A 27,450-nucleotide genomic window follows, 5' to 3' on the forward strand; every position below is an offset into this window, starting at 1 on the left:
ACTTATTTTCTGTTTTGCTTTTTTTAAATAATAACCATCCTGATGGGTGTGAAGTGATATCTCATTGTAGGCCAACATTTGTCTGTCTTTTTTATTTCAGCTATCCTACTGGGTGTGAAGTGCTATCTCATGATTTTGATTTTTATGTCCCTAATAAGTTGTGACGCTGAACATCTTTTCATGTACTTATTGACCATTTGTATATCTTCCTTGGAGAAATGTCTATTCAAATCATTTGCCCTGTTTTCAACTGGCTTGCTTGTCTTTTTGTTGTTGCATTGTAATAGTTCTTTATATATTCTTTTTAAAATTATTTCCGCTTTATTGCTCAAGCACAGAAATTGAGGCGAAACTGGAGAGTTCTTTATATATTCTGAAGATAAGTTCCTTATCTGATATATGCTTTGCAAATATTTTCTCTTGTTCCTTGGGTTCTCTTTTCATCTTCTTGATGGTGTCCTTTGGAGCACAAACGTTTTTAATTTTGATGAAGACCAATTTATCCTTTTGTTGTTTTTTCTTATGTGTTATATCTAAGAAATCATTGCCTAATTCAATCTTCAATTCATGAAGATTGACTCATGTTTTATTCCAAGAGTTTTAGCTTTTACTCTTGCATTTAAGTCAATGATCCGTCTTTTAAAATTGAAGTATAATTGACATATAACATTGTATTCGTTTTAGGTATACAACATAATGTTTTGATATATGTATATATTGCAAAATCACTACCATTAAGTTTAGGTAATATCCATCACTACATATAGTTAGAAAATTTTCTTTTTTATAAATTTATTTATTTATTTTTGGCTGCATTGGGTCTTCGTTGCTGCACATGGGTTTTCTCTAGTTGCGGCGAGCAGGGGCTACTCTTCGTTGCAGTGTACGGGTTTCTCATTGCGGTGGCTTCTCTTGTTGCAGAGCATGGGCTCTAGGCGTGTGGGCTTCAGGAGTTGTGGCACGCGGGCTCCGCAGTTGTGGCACACGGGCTTAGTTGCTCTGTGGCATGTGGGATCCTCCCGGACCAGGGCTCGAACCTGTGTGCCCTGCATTGGCAGGCAGATTCTTAACCACTGTGCCACCGGGGAAGTCCGTTACAAAATTTTCTTAATGTGGTAAGAACTTTTTTTTTTAAAGAAATAGTCACAAACTTTATTATGTTAAAGAGGCAGATTAGAAAACAGTATTACGGTATTATCTAATTTTTAAAATGTTTATGAATATATTGCTTTTATAAATAGCTCGAATAGACATACACTAAAACATTACCATTAAATCCAAGGAAGAAGGGATATATGTATACGAGTGGCTGATTCACCGTGCCATACAGCAGAAACCAACACAACATCGCAAAGCAACCACACTCCGATAAAAAAATTTTTTTTAATTAAAAAAAGTTGTGGTAAGAACTTTTAATATCCACTCTCTTAGCAACCTTCAAATATATAATACAGTATTGTTAACTGCAGTTACCATGCCAATGATCCATTTTGAGTTAATTTTTATATGTTATATACCTATAATTTTTAAAATATTAATCAAATATATATAAATCTTTTCAAATACTATTGAATTTATTCCTTACTCTGCAAAAGAGGGCTGTTGTTGAAATGTTGGGCAGTTTCCTTAACTAGAATCATTTTCTTATGAATTCTTTAAAAATGTAGAAGGACGTTTACATGTAAAATTTTTTTTCTTGTTTTTAATCATATATACATTGTATTTAAGAATTTAGAAAATCTTTGAGTATATTTTTAACCAATCATTTATTAAATTTTTGTGTGTCTAACGTGCACAAGCAGCTCTCCAAGCATTGGATGATCTGCAGGACCAAATGCTGCAGAAAGGTCAAGGTGAAGGACAGCAAGGAAAGGCCTTTGGGTTTGGTGGTTAGAGATCACAAGTGCCCGTGAGGATGCAACTGCAGCAGGGTCAGGGGTGGGCAGTGAGGGCCGGGAAGTCTCAGCAAAAGAGACCACTTGTTGAGGAAAGGAGAGAAATAGAGTAATTATTAGAAGGTACAAAAGAGTCAAGTAAAGAATTATTCAAAACAAGGGAAACTGGAGCATGAGTGTATTGAGAGGAGACAGTCAGTAAGAAGGTGAGCCTGAAGATCCTCAAGAAAAGGAGAAACTGAGAGTCTGCTTCTCAGAGACAAGCAGAAAGGATAGCGTTAAGAGCATAGGTTACAAAAGTAACTTGGAAATCAGAAAAACCTATATTCCTTTGAGGAGTAACTACCTATAAATGTAATCGATTTTTCAGTGCAAGGTTGTCATTTAAACTAAAAGAAGTTCAAAGCATAGAACTTGAGCTCCAGGTGCAAACAGACCTGGGTTTACATTCTGGCTTTGCTACTCATTAGCCGAGCAGCTGTGGGCAAGCTATTGAACTCTTCTATAAAATGGGATCAATAATAGACCTACCTCATCGGGCTGTTTGTGTGAGGATTCTAGGAGGACTACATATAAATCTCTAGATAGTTACACATTCTCTGTAGCTCTAGCAGAAATGAAACACATCCATGTTACTTCAATTGAGAATTTAATTGGTTGAAATGATATTTTATTCTATCCTAACCCTCTTCCTACCATTTAGTCACAGTACTCTTGACAAATATCTGAGAGGCACATACGGTGTGTGTAAGAATGGCTCTTGACTCATTTTCATTCATGTTCTATGGAGTCAAACCTCTTTCCCCTTCCATCCCCTGGAGTAAAGGAGATGAAGTTAGCTCTCATTTTAGTCAAGCAATTCACAGTGGCGGACTTGGATGTATTCTAGCCGTACTGCGTGCTCAGTCTAGGATGATGGGTCCTGAGTGACAACATCAGCACTAGATTTCACTGTTTTGAAATCTCTTCCAGCCCGAGCTAGGATAAGTTATTAAAGCTCTTTATGACTACATACTGCCACATACCATTTTCCTTAATCTCTGGTTAATGAAAAGACAAGCTCTTTCCACCTTTCTTGTACAACCATATTCATTTCTGGGCAAAACTCACGAAAACTTCCCCCACAAAGAGTAATAGTTTACTTCTAAGAGAAATGGAATTGTGAAAGAAAATGCCATTGACTTCCAGTTACTGAAGTTAGATTTTAAAGTCGTGGGACATAGACAAAGGTGAGCGATCTTTCTGGCAACATATGTATCAGCCCCATTCATTCTCTCATCTCTCCAGAGATGCTGTTTTTCCCCAGCAAATACAAGTAACTGCGCTGCGTTAGGGGTATTTGGTTTTCTCAGAAATTTTTCGTTTTCTCAAAAATGTTTTGTTTATACTTTTAAACCTTTTCCCTCTCATGAGCATCGTTCTTTGTTTTCTTTACTGTATCCTGTTGTAATAAGAGGATTTTGTTTTTATACCGATTTGGAAAACTTCCTTCCTGGCATTCAGATTCTCTCTTCCGATGTCAGAATGAGAGATAATGGTCCTTTGCCAGCCCTTGGGTGGGGGAGTGATAGAGAAACAAGGGGAGCCCTAGTCTCCCCAGGCCGGCCAGGTTGACGGTCTCCGTGTGTGAGAGCTGCCCAGTGTGTGCCAACAGGGCTTCACTGTTCCCTCCCGCGACACCGGGGCCTTAACATGCAAGGCTAGTGTTGTGAAAATTGTCAGTATTTTCTAATCGATGCACTCTTTGAGGCATCAATGGGGTTTCTAAAGTACTGAATCACTCAGAACAAAGTTGGGTTTATTGCAAATGCCAACTTTCTTGATCAAAATCCACTCTTCCTGGCTTATGACACGCCTACATCTTTCTGAAGCAGGTTCCATTCAATAGTTTCCTTCTCATGAAAACCTTAAAATACAATATACCATGTTTTTTAAAATGTCTATGGAAATAAGGGAGGCATATAGCTTAGTGTTACTTGCCTATGAAAGAGATTTTGAAAGCTGATTTTCCTCCAGAGGCCTGTTCAAATGAAACCTTAATTTCCCAAAGTTGCCTACATTAGATTACATTAATATCTAACAAATATTAGAACTTTAGTGTTTAAAGCGATCTATGATGGGGTGGGGGGAAACCTAAGGGACTGCTTAGTCCAACTCCCTCACCTATTAATGAGGAGACAGAGCCCGAGGAGGTGAAATGAAAGGACCAAAGTGATTCTCCCCGGATCAGCGCCGTGTTCAGAACCCAGCTCTCCAGCCCGTGCTCACTTCCTGTCACGTCCCGGTCTCTGTCTTTTGAGGTGGGATCTGGTAAATCAAAATATAATGAGAAATCATAAAGCAATCTTTTCAAAAGGAGAAACTAGATTTTCTCTTCTTTTCTTTTTTTTTTTAAATTTATTTATTTATTTATTTTTGGCTGAGTTGGGTCTTCGTTGCCATGCACAGGCTTTCTCTAGCTGCGGCAAGCGGGGTCCACTCTTCCTTGCGGTGCGCGGGCCTCTCATTGCCGTGGCCTCTCTTGTTGCGGAGCACAGGCTCTAGGCATGCGGGCTTCAGTAGTTATAGCACACGGGCTCAGTAGTTGTGGCGCACGGGCTCAGCCGCTCCGCGGCATGTGGGATCCTCCCGGACCAGGGCTCGAACCCGTGTCCCCTGCATTGGCAGGCGGATTCTTAACCACTACGCCACCAGGGAAGCCCAGATTTTCTCTTTTAACTCCTGGCCACTTCCCAGTCCCCTGTTGTCCTAAGTTTCTGTCTGGTTCTCTCTGATGCTTATGAACCAGAAAACTGACCAGAATTATGTGACTGAGACAGAGGGGAGTATAAGTCCCGAGGTGAAATTCACCCAAGATGTGGTGTCTGCATTGAGTGTCACATCTCATTCATCCACACGTTGTTTCATCAGAGGAACATTGACTGAGCACCCATTATGTGCAACGCGGCAAGTAAGTCCCGAATCCCTGCAAATTACAGAGGAAAACAAAATGATCTCCCTGACCTTGAGATGCTCTCACTCTAGTACTGAAGACAGGTAAATAAAAAACCTGCAGTCCGGGTGCTGTCATGAAAGGATGTCCAACTTCTCTGGGGGTCAGAGGAGCCAAAGGAGGGAAGGGCATTCAGGACAGAGGGTGCTGCACAGAGGTTATAATTGGGCAGTTTTGGAGAATGGCTCGGTCCTTCCCAGTAGCCAGAGCTGTACTTCTGAAACTTCAATATGCATGCAGATCACCTGGGGTTCTTGTTCAAATGCAGATTCTGATTCTGTAGGTCAGGAGTGAGCTCTGAAATTCTGCATTGCTAACGAGTTCCCAGGTGATGTCAGCGTGCTGTGGCCCTCCCCACCCGCTTTGAGTAGCAAGGAGCTACAGAGCCGATGAAGTAGGGAAAGAAGTAGGAGCCGGTTAGTAAAGTATTTTGAAGGTCATGCTCTAGAATTTGGATTCTCTCCGGAAAGTCACAGGAGTAACAAATAGACTTGAATAATCTGCAACTGATGTCGGCTTTCTAAGTTTATTGGAAGCTCAATAAGGCATTTCCTCCGGGAAGTTTTCTCACCCTTCCCTGGGCGGAGCGTCACGTGCATACCTTAATTTAGAGCTAATCACACTATAAGGTAATGCTGAGCCACCCATCTATCAAATTCACTTGACTCTAAGCACCAGAAGGACAGTAATGTCCTTTTCAGTGTTGAAGCCTCAAGACCTAATGCATCTAACACCTGCCACTGTATCTGACTCATAGGGGTTTGTCCATAAACTGTGATCCTATGATATTCTTGCTCTAGATCAGTGGTTTTCCGATGTTCGCATACATAAAAATGACGGAAGGTTTGTTAAGACAGAAATTGCTGGATCCCGCTCTCAGAGTTTGTGATGCAGTAATTCTGGGCTGGAGCCCTAGAGTTTATGCTTTAACATGTTCACAGGTGATGCAGATGCAGGTGTGATTACTTCCTACCAAGCAGTGTTAACAAATGAGATAAAGTAAGTTAATGGCTTAAAAGCATGGACCCTAAGCTGTGGAATCTTGGGGAATTAGTTAACCTCGCCAGGCCTCAGAATGCTCACCATAAAATGAAGGTGGTAATTATAACACCTACCCCCTAGGGCCAATGTGAGGATTCAACGAGCTAATATATATAAAACACCGGGGAATTGCTGATAAGTATTAATTGTTGTTGCTAAAAAACTCACCTCAATGGCTGATGGCACAGAGAGAATAAAACAGCTTCCTAACAAAGCTGCAATGTGTTTCTTTACAGGTAAACTTGGCAAATGTGAGCCTAATCGTTAATTTCTGAAATCTGTAGGAATATCATAGCCCCTGTTGCATTTTTGTAAGCACAGTTTTAATATTTTTTAATTTGTGAAACACTAGCTGACCCCACATTTGTTAAAAAGTGGCTATAATAAAAAAGACAGACAATAACAAACAGTGGTGAAATTGGAACCTTCATACACTGCTGGTGGGAACGTAAACTGGTGCAAACACTTTGGAAAACAGTTTAACGGTTTAATAAGTTTTTCCTTAAAAAGTTTAACACAGTGTTACCATTTGACCCAGCAATTCCATTCCTAGGTATATACTCAGTAGGATTGAAAACATATGTTCTCACAAAAACTTTTACATGAATGTTCATAACAGCATTGTTCATAGTAGCCAAAATGTGGAAAGAACCCAAAGTCCCATCAACTGATGAATAGTTAAAATGTGGTATATATCCATACAAGGGAATAGCATTCAACCTTAAAAAGAAGTGACGTACTGATACGTGCTACAACATGGATAAAACTTGAAAACGTTATGCTAAGTAAAAGAAGTCTGATACAGAAGGCCACATATAAATGAGTCCATTTATATAAAATGTCCAAAAGGGGCAAATCCATAGAGACAGAATGTAGGTTCGTAGCTGCTGGGGCTAGGGAAAGAAGAGACCTGGGAGTGACTGATAATGGTATGGAATTTCTTTGGGGGATGATGAAAATGTTTTGGAATTAGACTGCGGTGATAGAGAGCGGTGATAAACAGTCTTGTGATGATACTAAAGACCACTGAATTGTACCCTTAAAAAGATGAATTTCATTGTGTGAATTATATCTCAATGTAAAAAAATTACTTAAGACCCTGTAATCCTACTTGGTGAGAATAACATTTTCATCTTAGAGTTGCACTGTCCAGTAAGGCAGCCACTAGCCACGTGTGGCTCTTGAACTCTTGAAATGTGGCTAGTCCAAAGTGAGCTGTGCTGTAAGTGTAAAAAAATATACACTGCAATTCAAAGACTGTTTTTAAAAAAAGAATGTACATTATCTAAATACCTTTCTAATACTGAAGTGATACTATTTTGGATATATTTAGTTAAATAAAATATAGTGGTAAAATTTACTTATCTGTTTATTTTTACTTAAAATGTGGCCACTAGAAAATCTAAAATTCTGTATGTGGCTCACATGATCCTTCTATTGGCCTGATCTGCCTCCAGGGTCCTCCTTAGTAGGTTTGAGTCTTTGTAGAGACACATGAAAGTGTTTGCATCTGGGGTTAGTGAATCTGAAGCTGGTCCGTTTCCTTTACATAAAGGGCTTTGTACCCAGCGCTTGATTAGCTCTCTTCCATTAGCATGACTCAACACATGTAAACAGGGCAATTCAATGGATGCTTCCAGTTTTTGTTCTTTGAGCAGAAGGCCACCTGCAAAAACAGAGCCTTGTTATCTCAAAGAGCGAGGTTCTGGACCATTATTTTAGAAAGTACTTCTTGTGTCTCTTGCTAATGAACTACACAGCAAGTCATCTGGAAAAAAAATTTAAGGCGTAATTTCTTTCCTCCTCACAGTAATTTTTTTCCAAGACTCAAGTCTGTGTCAAAGTTTTCTTAGCCTTGGCATAAATTTCTAGGTATCAGTGAAAATTGATCATAAAAATTCTTCTGGAAGGGAAAATTTGTTTTTTCCACATCTTTATTGGAGTATAAATTCTTTACAATGTTGTGTTAGTTTCTACTGTACAACAAAGTGAATCAGCTCTACGTGTACATATATCCCCATATCCCCTCCCTCTTGCGTCTCCCTCCCGCCCTCCCTATCCCACCCCTCTAGGTGGTCACAAGGCACCGAGCTGATCTCCCTGTGCGATGCAGCTGCTTCCCACTAGCTATCTATTTTACATTTGGTAGTGTATATAAGTCCATGCCACTCTCTCACTTCGTCCCATCTTACCCCTCCCCCTTCCCGTGTCCTCAAGTCCCTTCTCGACGTCTGCGTCTTTATTCCTACCCTGCCACTGGGTTCATCAGTACCGTTTTTTTAAATTCCACATATATGCGTTAGCGTACAGTATTTGTTTTTCTCTTTCTGACTTACTTCACTCTGTATGACAGATTCTAGGTCCATCCACCTGGGAAAATTGTTTTTAAATAAACTGAAGACAAGGATTTATTTGGTAGACAAAGTAGTTAAGGGCAAATTATTTGAATACTGTAGAAATGTCTATCAGTAAGGAAATTAAGTAGTTGATTGCTTTTAAAAAATCAATATCTTTTTGTTATAATAACCATATATGCTATTTTGAGAAATTTCAAAAACAATGAAAAGCAAAGAGAAGTAAATAACCAACAATTCCTAATCATACTACCAGAGATAATCATTGTTAATATATAGAGGCCTATCCTTCCAGGGACAGAAAGGTCAAAATAATCCTATATAGAGAAAATTGGCCCCAATTCTATTAACTGTTGGTCAAAAAATAGAACAGTTATTTTTCACCTAACAAAAATAATTCTACTGGCACTAAATTTTGAGAAGATAAATCAGATTTTTACAAGTTTGTTTATAATATCCCTATGTTACAATTTACTAGGTGGACTTAACGTAATCCTTTAGCCTTTACTTCAATAAAACAAGAAAGATATTTACATTACACACATCAAAGATGTGGGTGGGAACGTCTCTCTACATTTTTCTCTTCTCTTCACCAACAAGGTTGTATAAAAATATTAACTGCTTCCCCATAGGCTCATGTATGTTGTGTAGTATCCACGTCATGAGGCAGAAGGATGGATTTTTCACTGGAGTTTTTATGGACTCACATTCAAGTGTTTCCCCAGCTGCGTTTTCAGCTTTGGGTTGCTAAGCCTCTTGAAAAGTAATCAGTTTTGATCATCTTAAATCCCAAAGTAAATTTTCTTTTCTGGAGATTACTCTAGTTGCTAACACAGGTTAGTCTGGGCTATTGAACCATATTTTAGTGCCGTGACATCCAAACATGAAAGCTGTGGTTTTGCTTCGAGGTGAAAGGGAGATTTGAAATATGACTCTTATTCTTCCCTGCAAGAGGTGAGGTCTCAGAACTACTTTGCTCTTTTTTTAGTTGTATCTTGTCTTATTCTTTGGCCATTTCATCGTATAAGTCTGCTCTCTTCAGAATAGTGTAAATGCCTTTAAAGCCAAGATTCTTATATGATGTTATTTTTTGTATTTGTTTATATGTTTTATAACTTTCTGTGTACACACACAGACACATACTCTCAGTAATACTTGTTTCTTGACTAATGAGAAGTACAGTGATATTTAAAAGTTTTGGAGATTGTCATTTATAGGTGATTTCTTGTTAGATAACTTTTATAAATGACTATGTTTAATATTCCGTAGTTTAAACCTTTCAGCTGTAACCATACAATTAGCCACGAAGAGTCAGAGTGTTTGCTAAGCACTAAGGCTCTGCCATGTAACCGTGCTAGCTTGGGCAGATAAATTAGCCCATCTGTGCCTCAGTTGCCTTATGGAAATGATAGATTACTAATTAACTGAATTAGTTAATTCATGTAAAGCGAATAGCGTGATGACTGGCATATTGATAAGGTGTCAATAAACATTAGCTGCCGCTTCTGCCACTAGTAGTACTATAATCAGTACACTCTTGACCAGTGAGATCAGTTCCTCCACAAGTGGAGAGAGGCTCTCTTCTTCCGTGCTGGAATCTTTGAGAGCTTTCTATGTGGAAAAGTGAGGCAACAAGGGAACATCTGCAGAGCTGGCCAGCTAAACCAAATCAACAACAAGTCGCTATTCGTTTTGTGACACATGCAGGTATTAAGAAAATGAGATGAAAGCAGCAACAGGTGTCCCAGGAGACACTTAATTTGGTCAACATGTGCTAACCTCCCACCAGCCATACGGTGCTATCCTGGGTATGGGTTACTGAAGAGTAGATATAAGATGTAGTGCCTGCCTTTGCAATCTTCTATCTCCCAGGAACTATTAAATACATGATATTTAGGAGTTAGTTGTGTCCATGCAGAGAATGTGTTTTCCCAGATTTCTAGGAAAAAAATTAAAAAGGAGCCCTGTTATACATGAAACACTAGAATAGAGAAAGAAAAGATAGATACTCAATTAAAACATCCAAGCCACTCTATTAATCAGCTATTGCTGTATGATAAACCACTTCAAAACGCAGTGACTAAACCAACAACCGTTTATTATTTCTCATAATTCTGGGGGTTGGTTGAGCTACTTCTCTGCAGATTTTGCCTGGGATCACTCGTGAGGCTGCCTTCAGCTGGAAGGTCCAAGATGGCCTCACTCCCATGTCTGGGAGTCGGTGCTGGCCATTCGTGAGAGCCTCCATTCTCTTCCAAAGGTCTCTCATTCACCAGTAGACTTGCCTGAGCTTCTTTACAGCATGGCCATCTCAGGGTTCCAGGAGGGCAAGAGTGGAAGCTGTAAAGTCCCTCAATGCCTAGGCTCTGAAACTCCCACGGCATGCCAAGGCCAGTGCAGGCAGGATCACAGGGGTGGAGAAATGGTCCCTAATTCTTATTGGGAGAAGCATATCATATGGCAAAGGGGTTGGACACAGCATCAGTTAACTAATTCTGCATTAACAAACCATCCCAAAAGTTATGGCTTAAAACTAATCTCCCACAGCCTATTCGCCTTCCTTTACCATGTGTCATTTTCTCTTTAGTGACATGTGTCATTATCCCTCCTGTTTCTGCGGTTAATCAGTTTGAAATGGCATGACAAAGCTAGGGTCAGTGACTTGAGGAAAAAAGAAAACTACATTTCTTTCTCACTCTCCGAGTTCAAAAGCAGATGAATGAATTGAGGAATAGCTCCAAAAGTCAACTTGGGATAAGATGAAGAGAGGACATGTTTCATTAAGAAGAGGAGCCAGATTCTGAGGGGGGGGGGCCACACCCCTTGGGTCCTCCCTGCATCTGGAGCTTCCTTTGAAGTGAAGGAAATTGCTCCACCACAAGGAGGCGGAGGGAAGCAGGTGGATGTGAGCACGGGCTGTGAAACTAGTAAACATTCTGTAAACACCGAGGGGGTGGTCAGCAGCATGGGCTGAACCAATGGTATCTCGAGTTCGTCTTCTTGTCTTCTTATATTTTACCTCATATTTGATCCTGAAGAAGTTCACAACTTAGACAACTTTCATTTCTAGAAGGAAGCTGGAGCCTTTCTGAGCGCTGTTTCTGAGATGAAACACTATGCCATGGGAAAGTAGGTCTTAGAATTAAGAATGGGAATCCCAGAATCAGAAAGTCTTACCTGGGGAATGTTTTGGTACAGGGGTACAAATGGAATCGCAAATGTTCCTAGAACGGAAGAAGTTATCTGGGAGGCAGAGCCCTTTGAACTGGCCGGGTGAGCTCTTTATGTCTGAACAATACACATTCATACATTTTCACAAATGCATGTATGTGATGGATTTAAACATAGGTACATGTGTGTGGTCATGTGTGGGTGGTCTTTTTGTTTGTTTTCCTTTGTTTTAGGCTTGGTGCCTACTCTTCTCTTACAAGCATATCAATTCCCAACCCACCACCTACCCAGATAACCCTTATTAATAATCTAATAAGTATCTTTCCTATTTTTACTGATGGCTATATAATCATATAAAGATGCACACATACACACACAGGTGCTTTCTGATCATTGTTTGTTTTACAAAATAGAAAAATATTACCCTTTTTTTTTCTGCACTGTGCTTTACTCAGTCAACAATACCTTCTGAAATTCCTCCTGTCAGTTAGCAGAACTCTATGTCATTCTTCTTGGTGGCTGTGTTGTTCTATCATAGGCTATGCCATAGTTTATTCAGCCATTCCCTATTGCTTGAAACATTGTAGCTTTCACAGACAATTTGAAAAAAATAAAATAAAACAACTCCCTCCTTCCAAAAAAACACTTTATATGAACCCTTATGTTCTAGTGACTTTATTTCTATTGGAGAGTTTCCCAGGAAAAAGATTTCTGGCCTAAAAAGTATATGTATTTTAAATTTGAAGTAGATATTGCCGTACTGCTTCCCCAAGAGGCTGTAGCATTTTTCATTCTGACCATGAAAGTGATCCCTTTCCTACAACCCAGCCAGCAAGAGGTGTTTCATATCTTTTAAATTTTAGACAATTTGATAGGTATAAAATGATATCTCATTGTTAATTTGCATTCCCCTCACTTTGGGTAAATTTGAGGATCTTTCCTTGTTTCTCAGACATTTGGATTTGCTTTTCTGTGAATTGCCCATTCACAGACTTTGTCCATTTTCCTACTGGTTTGTTCTTTTTTTTTTTTTTTTAATATTTATTTATTTATTTGGCTGCACCGAGTCTTAATTGCTGCATGAGGGATCTTCAGGATGTTCGTTGCGGCATTCAGGATCTTTTAGTTGCGGCATGCAGGATCTAGTTCCCTGACCAGGGATCCAACCTGGGCCCCCTGCATTGGGAGCATGGAGTCTTAACCACTGGACCACCAGGGAAGTCCCCTGGTTTGTTCTTGTTTCTCTTGTCAAATTATAATAAATATTTGTATATTATAAAAATTAAATATACTATCTGCACGATATGTATTTCTGCAAACCTACTATGGTCAATGATATTTTTATGATATCTTTGCTTTAAAAGTTATAATTTTAGAGTCAAATATGCCTATCTTTTCTCTCGTAGCTTTTGACTTCTCAGTTTTGATCAGGAAAGTTTTCCTGCACAATATAGTACATATACTCTACTAGATTTTCTCGCAAGAGCTTTGCTTTATATTTTTACTCATATATTTGTACTATATCCTTGGATGTGCAATCAAACTGGGATCAAATAAGGTACTTATTTGAATACAGTGGCTTTCTACAGAGTTCTAATAACTGATGATGAAGTCTCTGCCCCATGTTTACTTTTCTAAAATTACTTAGCTTTTCTTTAGTATTTAATTTTTTTCTAGAAACTTTAAGATCACTTTATCCAATTGCCAAAAACAAACAACCAAAATACCCACCTTATTGTGAGTTTTCATGAAATCCATACACAATTTGAGGGAACATTTTTATGGCATTGAGTTTTCTCATCCAAGAATACGGCATGTCTTTCCATTTCTCCGTTTACATATTTTAGTATGATTTTGTTATTTCCTTTTTTTGTTATATCCAAATATTCCATAGGGGTTGATTTTAAATGATTTTTTTTCCATTCCTATTTTATTGCTAGAGTAGAGAAAAGCTAATTTTTTTTTGGGGGGGAGGGCATATTTTTGGATCCATCTACTTTACAAAATTCTCTGCTTAATTCTAGGGGATTTTTACTAGATGCCTTTGGGTTTTCTAGGTTTACAATCATATCATCTGCAAAAATAGATCATTTTTCCTCTTCCTTTCCAATGTTTTTTCCAGTTTTCAAACTTGTTGCCATAAAGTTTCAAATTATATTTTCTTTTAATATGTTTAGTCATTTTAATATCTGTTCTTTCTACTTCCTGATCTTTTATAGTTTTGCTTTTTCTCCTTTTAAAAAATTAGGTTGTTTATCAAATGTATAGATTTTTAATACAACAAGATTTTAAATTTATTTATGTATTCAACTACTTTTTTCCTTTCTATTATATTAATTTAAGATTTTACCTTTATAATCATTCTTTATTGTTCTTTTTCTCATTTCTTAGAATGTGGATTTAGTTTCTTTACTTCTCATATTTATTCTTTCACAAGGAAGGGCTTTTGGCTGTAAAATTTTTCTAGTATAATTTCATAGAGTCTTAGAGTATTTTACAAAGGTTGCCTTTTCATAGCTTTCAAGATGGTTGGTAATTTCCCTTTTGATTCTTCTTTAAGCCAAATATTTTCTAAGTATTTCTTTTTTTTTTTTTTAAATTATTAGCACCTTTAATTATTATTTATTTATTTATTTATTTATTTGGCTGTGTTGGGTCTTCGTTTCTGTGCGAGGGCTTTCTCTAGCTGCGGCAAGCGGGGGCCCCTCCTCATCGCGGTGCGCGGGCCTCTCACTATCGCGGCCTCTCCCGCTGCGGAGCACAGGCTCCAGACGCGCAGGCTCAGCAGCTGTGGCTCACGGGCCCAGTTGCTCCGCGGCATGCGGGATCCTCCCAGACCAGGGCCCGAACCCACGTCCCGTGCACTAGCAGGCAGATTCTCAACCGCTGCGCCACCAGGGAAGCCCTCTAAGTATTTCTTAAGTTTCAAGTAGACAGTTTTTGGTCATCTTTTCATAATTTTTTTTCTTATTCATTGAATTAGGATCAGATAATATAACCTATAAAATCTTTATTTTTTGAATTTCAGAAGTTTTCTTTGTAGTCAGCTACATGATCAGTCTTTATAAATGTTCTGCAGGCATATAAAAAGTAATGAAAATTATCTTTATTTGAAATGTAGGGTTTTGTTCAATTATTGTATTGGAAAGCAGTATGGCACAGAGATTAAAAGCAAAGACTTTAGGGAAAATATGTTTATTTTCAATCTTGAACTTACCATGTGACCTTGACCACATTTGTAAGATGTAAATAATAGTATCTGCCTCATAGGGTCTTTGTGAGGATTAAATTATTTAATATTCATAAAGTACTTAGAATAGAAATTAGCACATACCAAATGCTATGTAATTAATTGTTTGTAAACAAAAAGAATTAGTTCATCTATGTCCTTATTTCCTTCTTTCTCCAGAATTGTCCAATACAGTCAAAGAGATATATTGGGTTAGTATAAGTTTTTTGGTGTTTTTGAGGATGGCTCGTGTGTCAGAACATTATTCTGGTACTATTTTCTTTTAATTTAAGTTTTAAATTATTAAAGTGATAGATTTTTAAATGTAATCCTTTTTTTCTTTAGATTTTCAATGCTCATTTTACTTCCTTGAATTTTTCTTATCTCCATTACGTTTATTTTTTTTTAACATTTGACCACACAAATTAGAATTTCTTTGCCCTTTAATAAACTTAGTCCCAGTCTCATTCTTCCTTAACTAAGTTGCCTGTTCCCCCAAATAGTACATAAATAACCATTCTCATTATACTTTAGAATGCTGAATTTCCTTCAGAGCAGTTCAGGCAAATTAAGTAGCCTGTATAATCACAATGGATTACAGATGTGCTCCCAAAATGATGTTAAGTGTACTGAGTTCCACAGTCCATTCATTCTTACAATTTCCAGTGCCATTCATTTTTTGTGTTAATCCAAGTTTCTGTCTCAAATCATGTTCCTTCTCCCTAAAGAAATCCCTTTAAGATTTCTTGTAGTTCAGGTCTATTAGTAATAAATGATCTAGGTCTTTGTTTATCTGAAAAAGTCTGAATTTCACTTCATATTTGCAAGGCTCTTTCACTGGGTGTAGAATTTGGGGTTGACAGTTTTTCCCTTCCAGCATTTTAAAGATGTTCCCCCATTGCCTTAGGCTTTATTCCTTTCTGACGAGAAGTCTGATCTTTCTTATCTTCCTTCCACAGGCCTGATCCATGAGGAAGCGTTTCTCCCACCTTCTACCCTGCACCAGTCTTTCTCAGGAGGTCTGTGGAGAAGAGCCTCTGATTAGGTATGACTCCTCTTTTTACCTGCGACTCCCAGGGTGTCTATACTCTCATGATAGCCCAAACTTGACTTTAGAAATTTATTACAGATTTTAGCTGAATTTTTCTTACTTGCTTTCACGGCAGATCTGCCTTCTTCCCATGCTCTGCTTCAGATTAGCTAGTACTCATATTTTTTCCTTGGAAGTGCCTATCTTGTCTTAGATTTCAGGCTAGCTGGTTGCCCTACAACTTCAGATCACTAATGGACCCCAGAAGAGTTATGATTTTGTAGATTATTCTACTCTTTCTTAGGGTGTGAGTGATGTTCTTTCCAGTTTTTTATATTCTAAGAAGAATCCACCTACTTAGATTTTAAGTGTAATTTACAAACATTATTATTTAATTTATAAATCTAGCAAAAAAAAAAAATATATATATATATATACACACACACACATATATATAATCCCTTCTTAGGGTACTTTTATAACTTAACTTATTAAATTTTTTAACATGTTCAACTGCATGGTAAATTGTAAAGATAATATATTAAAATTTCTTTTTAAGTATTCCAATTATCTGTTGTAGTAGATTGTATTTTCCAAAATGGCTACCACACCACAATTCCCATCCCATATGCTCTTCAATGTGACCTTGACACTTCCCATCATGATATAGAAAGTATTTTTTCATCCCTTTGAATCTGGGTGGCCTTGCGACTCTTTTTACCATTAGAATATGGGAGAAGTTATGCTATACAAGTTCTGGTCATAGACCATAACTGACCTGGCATCTTCCACTTCACTAGGCTAATGGAGACTCCAAGTCTTGCAGTGATCTTGTGATCCAGGTTCCTTGGATTCTCCCTTAATTCTCTGATGAGTATGTGAGGAGAGAGAAGTTGCTTTAGCACTTGTTTACAGCCTGTTCATCTTTTTGTTACTTGATTCTAGTCTCAAGTATTTTTAGATCCTTTCAACAACTCTTATAGATCATTACATTACCTTGCGTTATTTTTGCGCATCTCTTCTGTCTTGTCTGATTTTGTGTTCACAATTCCAAGGTCATTCTAATGGCATCCTAAAGTTATCCACCAGAACTGTGTTTCTTAAAAGTCAAGTTGTTGTTATATTTCTAAAAGTGTTTGGTTCATAGTTAGATGTTTAACGTTTGATGCATACTTTGGTGTTTGATGCAAATGGGATTATGACTGTTATACCTTCTTTATAAAAAGTATCTTTTATCATAATGGAATATCTTTTTTTTTGTCCTGTTTAGTGATTTTAAACTTAAATTTTACCTTTGCTGATGTTAATACGCTACTTCAGGTCTTTTTATCTTTTCATTTGCCTCTTTTCCTGCCCTCGTTTCATCATGTTAACAGCATTTAGTTAAACTTTGTGTTTGAAAGCCTCTGAAATTTACATATTCCGCAAATATTTATTGAGCGCCTACTATGTCTTAGACTATATCTGGGCATTGGTGTAAAAGACAAAGACCCCTGATCTCAAGAAATTTTATGGGAGGAGACAGACAATAAACAATACACATAATAAATAAGCAATTAACATAACGTGTTAGAAGTGATAATGATGTGGAAAAAAGTAAAAGTAGAGCAGGGTATGTAAGATTGGGAGTACAAGGGGGAGAAGTTTGTAATTATAAATAGAGTGGTCATGATAGACCCCACTGAGATGGTGACATTTGAGTCCGAATTAAAGGAGGGAGGAAGCAGTCCATGTGGACACCTGGAACCTGGAAGTGTTCCAAGCAGGAAGAACAGCCAATACCAAGTTGTAAGGAGGAGGTATGCTTGCTGTGTACGAGGAAAAGCCAGGAAGCCAGTGTGGCTGGAGTAGAGTGAAAGGGAAAAGTCGTAGATGAGGACTGAGAATCGGCATGGATCTGGCAACAGGACGTCATTGGTACCTTGGCTGAGGGTGTGCGGTTTTGATGGAGTGACGGGGAAATGCCATGTTCTTCATGATGGTGGATATGCTTAATTCTACTTCTTCTCTCCAATTCGTTTATGATTGGTTTGATTTTATTTTATAAGCTTTTTCTTTTTCCTAATTTTCACAAGTTTGATCAATATCTGAGGTGGGATATCTCCAGTCTAAATTCTTGAGTTTTCCGCTGCCCAGCCCTAAACTCATTTCTGTCTTCACCTGCCACAAGAAGAGGCAGGGATTTTTAGCTATTCTTTCCTGCAGACCTTTGGTACAGAGGAAAGAAGAGGGCTGTGTGTGACTTTGAGCCACTGTATCAATCTGGGTGGCAAAAAGGTGCTGTAGTCAAATCCAGTCATTGAAAACAGCTTATGAAAAGGGGCCATCTCCAAAGGTGAGGAGAGGGACAGTGCAGACTCAGGGCTACTGACAGTGTGTGTTTCGGTGGGTGGGTGAAGGCATTACCACACAGGAGAGAAGCAGTGGCTAAAACTCTGAGAGAAAGAGAGCTTGTGCCCTGTGTCAGAAAATGAAAGCACTCTATTACTCTGGAAGGGGAGTTTAAATGCACGTAAGAAAGCATGTCACTTCCCTCAGAATTCTATACCTCCAAAGCGTCATCTTTTCCAGTTTCCTGCTCCTGCGTTGCTCTTTTCTTGGTGACCTGTGACCTGCTATTCCCACCCAAGCGGTTCAGCCCCATCCCAGACATGGGCACAGATTTTCATTCTTGGAGAATTATATGAAAGCCAAATTAGTCTGTCTCTGACTTTGGACTGATACTCATAATTCATTTCTGGTTACAAGAAACAACAAATCCAGCTAGCCTAAGTACACCCCAGATACCAGGTGTACCCCCTTATCTACTCTTTGGAGCTCTAGTTCAACTTGGCCTTAACCCCAATACCACCGCCCATGAGAGTTCAGAGTCCTTGGTACAATCTCCGGGGCTCCTGGGTTCTCTTCTCTTGCTCCTCCCTGTCTCCAACTCCCACATCCTCATGGGATCTGTCACTTCTGCTTCTTGTCAACCTGGCTTTTAAGTCTAGACATTTCATCAGTTTGCCCCCCAGGTATTCCCATTACTTCAGCATGTGAGTATAAAAACTTTAATAACAGGTCACATTTCATTTGGTCCCAGTTTATTTTTTCTTCAAATACTCTCCAGTTTAAGGAGGCCGTCCTGTGCTTCTGATAAGAGAACAAAGAAGTCCACCAGCGTTGGTTGCTGGTATATTTTTACTGGGATGGGGTGGTGGGGGAAGTAATATAAATTCTTTCCTAGGGAGAGTAGAGCAAAAATCAGCAGCTCCTCAGAAACTTGGAATGGACATAGCCTCAATTTGATAAATTGCCCTCCATCAGAGTCATAGAACAACAAATGAATTGGGGTGGCTCCCCTGATTATGGCACCACCACCATCTGCGAGAATTGTTAGTATGTGTGGTGGCCCCATGTTGCAGTGGAATGGCCATCAGAAATAAGTAACTTTCCGTTTGTGAAAACATCGCCAAATATTCTAGGCGATATGATAGTCCATGTAACTAGGGATGATTTTCAAAATGTTTAACAATCAGTACAGCACAGGCATCAACCAGTCTGAATAGACCTGAACAATCAGAAGAGATGTCAGGAGTAAACACCCAGTACAGCCCCAGCTGAATATCTACCCTGCCTATGACTTAATAGCAACTCTGCTAATTCACATCATTTTGTACCCAGATGCTTCCTTTCTCCTTCCCTTTCCAAACTATACTTTGCCCATTCATTCATACATTCATCCATGCATCCATCCATCCACCCATTCATTCAACAAACACATGTAAGCTTTTCCACGTGCTTTCCCAACCCTTCTCAGCTCCTGTCCTGTTGTCGCTCACACAGGTATCTTCCCTAATTAAGTCCTTGCGTGCTTAACCTCATCCTGGCATCTGTTTCTCCCAGGACCCAGACTAACTCCTAATGGTGGTGTCAAGATCATAGACAGCAGAGCTCGCTTGTTACATTTGGGTCAATCCATCCTTGGATCATTACAGAGGGTAACTTCATTTCCATTACTTTGGGCAGGCGCATTGACAGACCCTGATTACTCTTTCTCACTATGTTCCTCTTTCCATTTAAGCAGGGATGAAGAGGGTAGGTAGTATACAGTTTCTATAGAACAAGGAGATTTGTAGGAGGGGGGATGGGGACAGGGAGAAATAATGGCAATCAGTTTAGAACGTTTGGCTTTGAGATGACTAGCACTTGGGACTGACCTGCTGGTGACCTCTGGCATGTGGTTCCTGGTTCCTTTATTCTGGAGACGATGCTACCTTCAGATGGATAGAGGGTAGATCAGAAGACTCACAGGTCTTCTTCCACCTTCAAGTTCAAAGGAGTTGGTGTGTGCAGCGTCCCCTTGGGGCAGAGATGAGGAGGGGACATGCCCAGCACAACTGCTGTCCCCTCTGCCAAAACTGCACAGCTATATGACATCGAAGAACAAGCATCCTGAGGTACACCTGGCTTGCTGCCCCATACACTCCATAGTCACAGCTGCGAGTTTATAGGTGGGCGGATGGAACATGAACAGTGCTGATCCAAGTGCAGCCAAATCATGTAAAAGGACTGGCCACCCTGGGGAGACACTTTAGTGAGAGTCACCCAACACTCCCAGAGGTGGGAATACACCCGTGGCAGGACTTGTCAAAGCCGTACTTCCACTCCACCTCCTGGGGCGACTCAGAGAAAGTGGGAGAAAGGACTGAAGGCTAGCCTCTCCCTTGCCACATGGATCATGCCACTTCAGGGGGACAGGCTGAGCTGAAAAGACCAGCCTCGCCGCCCTAGGCTGATGGCCGGTACTGACATTGACAAAGCCTCAATTATGGCAGTACAAACAGAGAACCTGGAGATCCGGGGCCTCTATTACCCAGGCCGGTTTATAACACTGCTCCTAGCTCTTAACCCTCTGCGAATGTTCATCGAACTGAGCTGAATGGATTTGAAAATAAAATGCAGGCATCTTTCAGACAGTCTCATACCCCAGGGAGAATGAGCTTCTGCTGTCTGCACTTTGGCGCCTTGGTTGCAGTTGAGGTCAACATTTCCAATGCAGGATTAGCTGAGCCACCCAGTAATGGGGGACTCCAGGAAAGGTTCATGATGGCAACAACTCCACATTCTCATAATTGGCGAGGGAGAGTAGGAGGGGAAAGTATTCATTACTCTGTGATAATCTAAACTTCGACTGGAAGTGCAGCTTCCACGCTGAACTTGGGAGGAGCTGGCAGCTCCTGGAACCACAGTGACCAGAACTGGCCATGGAGATGCCTTCGTCCACATCACCGGAATCCATGTTCACTGCTCCACCTTGCTGTGGCTTCACGACCACCGGGAAGCGCCCTTGTTTACTCCAGGCACCTCATCATGGAGTAGTGGCAGGTGCCCAGGGAAATTCAGCTCTAAGAAGGGCGGAAAAGAGAGGCAACCATCCAGGTTCATTGTCCGAGCTGAGAGGAGCATCTTGATCTGAGAACAGACAAACGAACTTCCCTTTGCTGAGACTCTGTTAGTCAGAGTCAGACCAAGAGCTGTCTCCACATTAACGGTGAGTGGTTTTCCTGATATCCCTTCTTATATTCTTTGACTTAGGAGAACTGAAGGACAGGATTCTTGGCAATGATCCCCGTTTTTGAGAACCTCCCCTCTCTTGGATGGAAGCAGAAGTTCAGTGGGAAGGAAAACACTTCCCTATCTAGGAAATTAGCTTCTTCTGTGCTTATCACACCCGAAGGAACCAGCAACGTGATTCCCCTCTTGCTTTTGCCTTTTCCACTCCATCCCTTATTGGGCCGTTTTGTGTGTGTATCTGTGAGTCACTGTACGTTACTAGTTATTATGAACTTTCAAATTTCTCAGGAAAAAGTTTGAAGAAGTTGGGCTCTTAGGCCTAGACAGAGCACTCCATTAGACAACATAAAAGACAGCAAGTATATGGAGGGTTTGTGAAGAGAATGGTCATATGGTCTTCTTCACTGAGGACTGAGTATACAAAAAATAGAATTAAGTGGGATTTAAATTATACAACACTGAAAAAGCTTGTGAAGTTTGAGGTGAGGATTTTAACTAATGTTTACCGAAGTCGTCAACTCCTCTTTAAAGGAATTTCAATTCGTCTAAATATCTACAGATGTTACTGTCACCTGAGAGCACAGGTCTTTTTCAAGTTCTTCTCAAGGTGCCAGCCAATGCTGACTGTGGGCATGAAACTCTGAGACCACATTTGAGAAGTTGCTAGTTTTTCTACCCACTCAGAGAACCCGTCTCTACATTCGTGAAAATTGTTAAAGGCGTAAGAAGCCTCAGGTTCTCTGGAGTGACACACACAGAATCTAGAAGCAGGACAAGTCCCTGTTCCCATGAGCCCCCTTCTTGGCTAAGGGCCAAGGCGAGGCTATGTGGAGCCTGGGAAAGCTACAGGCTCTAAAGTAAGCAGATCTGCACCCCAGTGTCAGCGCCGTCATTTACTAGCTGGGTGAACTTGGGCAGAACTCTTTAACAACTTAAAGCCTTTGCATGAGAAGAAACAAGCTGACCTTCCTCTTTCCTGCAACTGCACAAGCACCCGGTAATTTCCACTTGTGCTTTAATCCTTTGTCTTTAACTCTGCTTCTCCATTGATTATGGGTTCCTGGAAACAGAGACTCTTCTCATCCTTAACAGTGTTTAACAATTTTTTTTGAATAAGTGAATGAATGAAGAATGAATGTCTAGAATGTAGTATTACTGTGAAAATTAAATGTAATAAAGTTAGTTCCCTTCCCAAAGTCTACAAGCCCAGACTCCTGGGAAAAGGAAAGAGGGATAGTTCCAAATTTAACCTAACAATGGGAATTCCCTCCCTTCCCTCCTTCCTTCCCTTGTTTTATAGTCATCTTTAGTTCTTTTAACTAATATTTATTGAAGGCACTGGGCTGTGTTCCTTCCAGGCACTGGGCTACGTCCTGAAGGTCTAGGAAAAGTCGTGTTCACTAGCTGACTGTCTAGAGAGGATTGTGTGTAAAAAATTACAATCAGAACAATAACTGCTGGACTAGGGCGTGAGGAGAGCACAGCGCAGGCGCGGATGTCGGCTTGGGAAAGCCAGGGGAGATTCTATACAGGAGGTGGCATCTGTGCTGAGACATGAAGAGGGAGAAGGAGTTACCCAAGCTGAAGGAGGAGAAATACCTGAGTGTCAGGTTTGCCTGTAACCTGCTGGGCATGTTGGACAAGTTACTTTACCACTCAGAGACTCAGCTTCTTCATCTGCTAAGTAGAGCTAGCTCATGGGGTTTCTGCCAGGATTCTGTAAGAGAACATATACAAGTGCATAACATCAATCCAGGCGATGGTAAATGAGCAAGACCTGTCAGGATGGTGCTGCATGGGTAAGAGCCTAGCGGTGAGAGACACTGTGCTGTTATGGGAACCACACTCAGGTTTGTTGGGATATCCAAGGGGACCCCAACAAACAGTGACTCTCCTAAGTTTGGAATAATTGGAGAAAAATTCAAAAGAGTAATCATGGAGGCCAAAATATCGCCTTTCAAATGGTAATAGCTAAATTGGAGAACGAGGCCTGGAACAAGGAAAAACAGAGCTTGAAGGCACCCGGCCTGAGCAGATCTGGGCACGGCAGCTTCTCAAACAGAAGCCTGCCTGGGGAAGCCTCAGCACGTGCAGCAGCAGAGGAAAGCTCGGGCTCACTCCCAAGACAGAAAGGGGAGGAGAGAAGCCAAGCTCGCCTGTGGTTTTTTTCCATTTTTCCAGTGATGGACTTGCAGGGGCAGAATGAGTGAAGGGCGAAGCATGGTCGGAGTTTGCTTTGGAAACCACTCTCCTGTGGAAATGGGGGTGTGGGGGGGCAGTCCCTCTAACACAGTGTTACCAGGGCATGGGGGCTGGGGCGTGGGTGGTATTCTGTGGATGGAAGGGATGTGGAGGTGCTGATGAGGTAGGGGCCAGGTCACGAAAAACCTACTGTGCCAGGCAAGGCAAATGAACTGAAGGTGGGATGGCTGCAGAGAAGAGTCTCAGACCAGGACTGCCGAGGAGACTTGACTAGCGCGGCTGGCATTGCAGAGCGTACAGATATGGTGGCACCAACCATCGTGCTTATAGGAAGAAAGAAGGCTGGCACCCTGGTTCTGCCAGGCCATTAGGAAGTTGAGGATGCAGGCGAGGAAGTGGGATCTGGACCAGACAGGCTTGAAGTGAAAACAGTAGGGAACAGTATTCTTGGGCAGCCTCTAGGAGTCAAGAACCAGGGATCACAATCAATTCAAAGAGGAAGGTAAAATTTGGGTAGGGGAGTGGAAAATCTGAATGGCTAAAAGAATATAGGAGAGAGCAGCATTCTCAGATTTTTTTCTTGAAATTGAAGATTTTTGCATGATAAGAAGATCCAAGCGGTGGCCCCGAAAATGGGCAGCTTAAGAGGAGTAGTGATAAATGTCCTTAGAGTTGACAAGGTCAAGGATGTAGAGGGGTTGTCTACAAAGACATGGAAGCCCCCAGGATGAGGCCAAAGTTCAAAAGGAGAGGAGACATTTTACACCTTTGGCACATGGTATTGGGTCAGTTATAGTAGCTATATATGATGGAACCAAGAAAGAAAGATACGAAAACCTTCAAAATAGCAACAACCATCAGCAAAAAAATTGAATAACCCACCTGGTTTATGCAAGGATGGAGTCATAAAAACATAGATATTCACATTTGTGGAATATAGGCCTTGTGACATTTACAGAGAGAGCAATAATGATGTCTTTTTTTGTTTTTCTACTAAAGAAGAGTGTGCCGTGCTGGCCGCAGGTCTGTGTAGGAAACGGTCACAAAATGTGTGCCACCTCCAGTGACCAATGTACTCCCTCTCCCGCCAAAAGCACACAACCCAGAGAGTGCTCCCAAACTGTACATCCATCAAGTATCCTAGAAGCTCATCTGCAAGCCAGATAACACATGGGCTGTGAGTTTGTGAGAGAAATGCAATCTCTTCCACATACACAGAACCAGACGGCATCTATCCCATCAGCTGATATCTGTGATTATCACTATTATTTTCCATAATTGGCCTTCTGGGTTCTGCTTACTTGTAACTTGCTAAGTACTTGTAATTATCCAATAAAAGATTTGGAGCTAAGCTAGTTCAAAAAAGAAACTGAGGCCAACATGATGCAATATGTACAGCAATTCCATCTCATAATGCTAAATACTTTCAGCTAAAGAGATGCCTTTTATTACAATCAGATGGAATATGTTCACTTTTGCTGTGGCATTCAGTCATCTTAGACAACTCTACAAATATGCTGTGGGGGAAGAAAAAGGAAGCAAAGAGGGGCTAAGGTAGTTCTGATGAATCTTGAGGTACGGTCTTAGCAATAGTTCATTGCCGGGAAGAATCCTTGAGAATGCCAACCTTCATTGTAGTGATCTAGAAGGAAAGAGCTTTGAAAACAGACCTCCTTTCCCCCCATAGATTTCCCTGTCAAGATACATAAAAGAATTCAGACTAATCAAAAAGCCCAAGTGAGCTGGCTGGCTAACTAGGACAGGCCCAACCTTGAGTTCAGAGAGCTTTCTAATGTATTCCACCTGTCTCTCCAAAGAACAAAGTTTACAGGATATGTTGATGGCAAAGGAGGCTTGCTTCTAAAGAGTGAGATGATCATATGGTAGCCGAAATGGCATATTGTAGAAGTTTAGCTCAGCACCAAAAATACTGTCGCTCTTAATAAATGACCCATGCCCTAGATGCTGAATTTCTTTCTCTTTCTTCCTCCCTCCCTTCCTTCCTTCCCTCCCTCCTTTCTCTTCCTTTCTTCCTTCCTTTCTTTCTCCCTCTTTCTGTCTTTCTTTCTTCCTTTCGCTGTTTAATCGTCATGGGAGAAGTAGCCAGCAGTAATGTGAAGATGTGAAGGGTCAGCTCTTGAGGCTATTTATCATCTGGCCCACCTTACCCATCCAAACCAAGCATAGGATAGCTCCTCTTTACCCCAGCAAGGTGCACTTTTCATTTTCTTGTCCTTTCCCTCATCCCCCTCTCATACCTTCCTCCCCAACACACACAAGTTGGGATCATCCCTGCCTCCACCTGCTGTCCTGCCTGGATTTGTGTGCCCTTCTCAGCTATCTCTCCAAATCCTAAAAGGTTTGATTCATGTTCCATTCTCCATGAAATCTTGCCTAATGACACCAGCCAACACCAATCTTTTCCTTTCCTGATTATCCCTCCCATTTACTCTCAAACCAAGGATAGAAATTGCTGCTGTGCTTGGACTTGGGTCTTGAAGATTCCAAGGTTACCTCTGAGCTCAAGGGCACCACGGCCTTCTAGCAATGACAGTGAGAATGATATGGGAGGAGGGAACGGAGCGGTGTGTGTCTAGTATTTGCCAAGCTTGGTCTAAACCATCTAACTTGGTAGTGGTTGTATTGGAACTTAATATTATGTTGTCCATATAATCCAGTTGTATGCAGTCCTATGCTCTTATGACCCTTCTGATAACATTTGCAGATTTTAAAGGGATAGACTGTTGAAGTTTTAGAGAGAAATAACCATAAATGATGTCATAGAGAGTTACAACTGATCATTCTTTTTTTTTTTTTTTTTTTTTTTAAAGGTAGAATAAGAGGCTCTTTTTTTTTTTTTTTTAAATTTATTTATTTGTTTATTTATGGCTGTGTTGGGTCTTTGTTTCTGTGCGCAGGCTTTCTCTAGTTGTGGCAAGCGGGGGCCACTCTTCATCGCGGTGCGCGGGCCTCTCACTATCGCGGCCTCTCTTGTTGCGGAGCACAGGCTCCAGACGCGCAGGCTCAGTAGTTGTGGCTCACGGGCCTAGTTGCTCCGCGGCATGTGGGATCTTCCCAGACCAGGGCTCGAACCCGTGTGCCCTGCATTGGCGGGCAGATTCTCAACCACTGCGCCACCAGGGAAGCCCCATTCTTGAGGGGTCCCTCAAGTTGGCCTTCCCTTCTTGGGGTTGGTTTGACAGACCCCAAAAAGATGATTTTGAGGATGCACCCAGGGATGATGGATTTCCTGGCGTGTTTTCTCATAAATATATGTATAAATGTATCCATATGTATATATGTTCTATATTTACATACTCAGTGTATAAACCAGATTAGTAATTCATTTGCAATTGGAGACAGTCCTTCCCAGAAACTACACTTCCCAGGGCTACTTCTACAAGACACTTCCCTCTGAATAGAGGATGGGTAAGAACTTTGATTAGTGTCCAGGAAGTTGTCCAGGGAGCATGAAATCAGAACCTTTCCCCATTTTTTCCCAGTGGGTTAAACTGCTCTGGCCCTGCCATTTGCTGGCTGTGCTGGCTTTCAGCGAGTGTTCAGCGTCTCTGTGCCTCGGTTTTCCAGCGTCTATGCAAATAGTAATAGTGCCTAACTTATAGGATTGTGGTACAAAGTGCTTACAACACTTAAGTAGCACCAGCTAAGCACTTATTCAGTGTTTGTTTCTTATGATTATTGTGTATATCTTTTCACCAGTACTTTAGAAATAGCATTTCCCTAAATAATGCAACGGCCCTAATGGAATAATGAAGCCCATATTGATTTTTTTAGTCTTTAAAGATTATTCTAAATCCAGGAGTACCAAGTCGAGGGGCTTACTGTGTGAGATACATCTACTTTTTCCTTTCCTTTTATACACCGTTTCTGGGAGTAAGCTCCACTCATGGTTCAACTTCTGTTCTCAATTTTTATTCATCAAACCCCAGAAGCAGAAGGCTGTGTATCTGAATACAGCA

General features: G+C 40.6%; 1 protein-coding gene across 2 annotated transcripts in view; it reads left to right on the forward strand.

The window, feature by feature from the left end:
* LNX1 (ligand of numb-protein X 1) overlaps window positions 1–27,450 on the forward strand; it is a 219,056-nt gene that overhangs the window by 40,259 nt on the left and 151,347 nt on the right. For both annotated transcript variants that reach the window (XM_068542948.1, XM_068542943.1), the window contains one exon: window positions 15,642–15,727. In XM_068542948.1, coding sequence (XP_068399049.1) covers window positions 15,651–15,727 — 77 coding nt within the window. In that variant the 5' untranslated portion in view covers window positions 15,642–15,650. Of the gene's footprint in view, window positions 1–15,641; window positions 15,728–27,450 lie in introns of those variants that run through there.

This window comes from Eschrichtius robustus, chromosome 4 (genome assembly GCF_028021215.1).
Source record: "Eschrichtius robustus isolate mEscRob2 chromosome 4, mEscRob2.pri, whole genome shotgun sequence".
NCBI lineage: Eukaryota > Metazoa > Chordata > Mammalia > Artiodactyla > Eschrichtiidae > Eschrichtius > Eschrichtius robustus.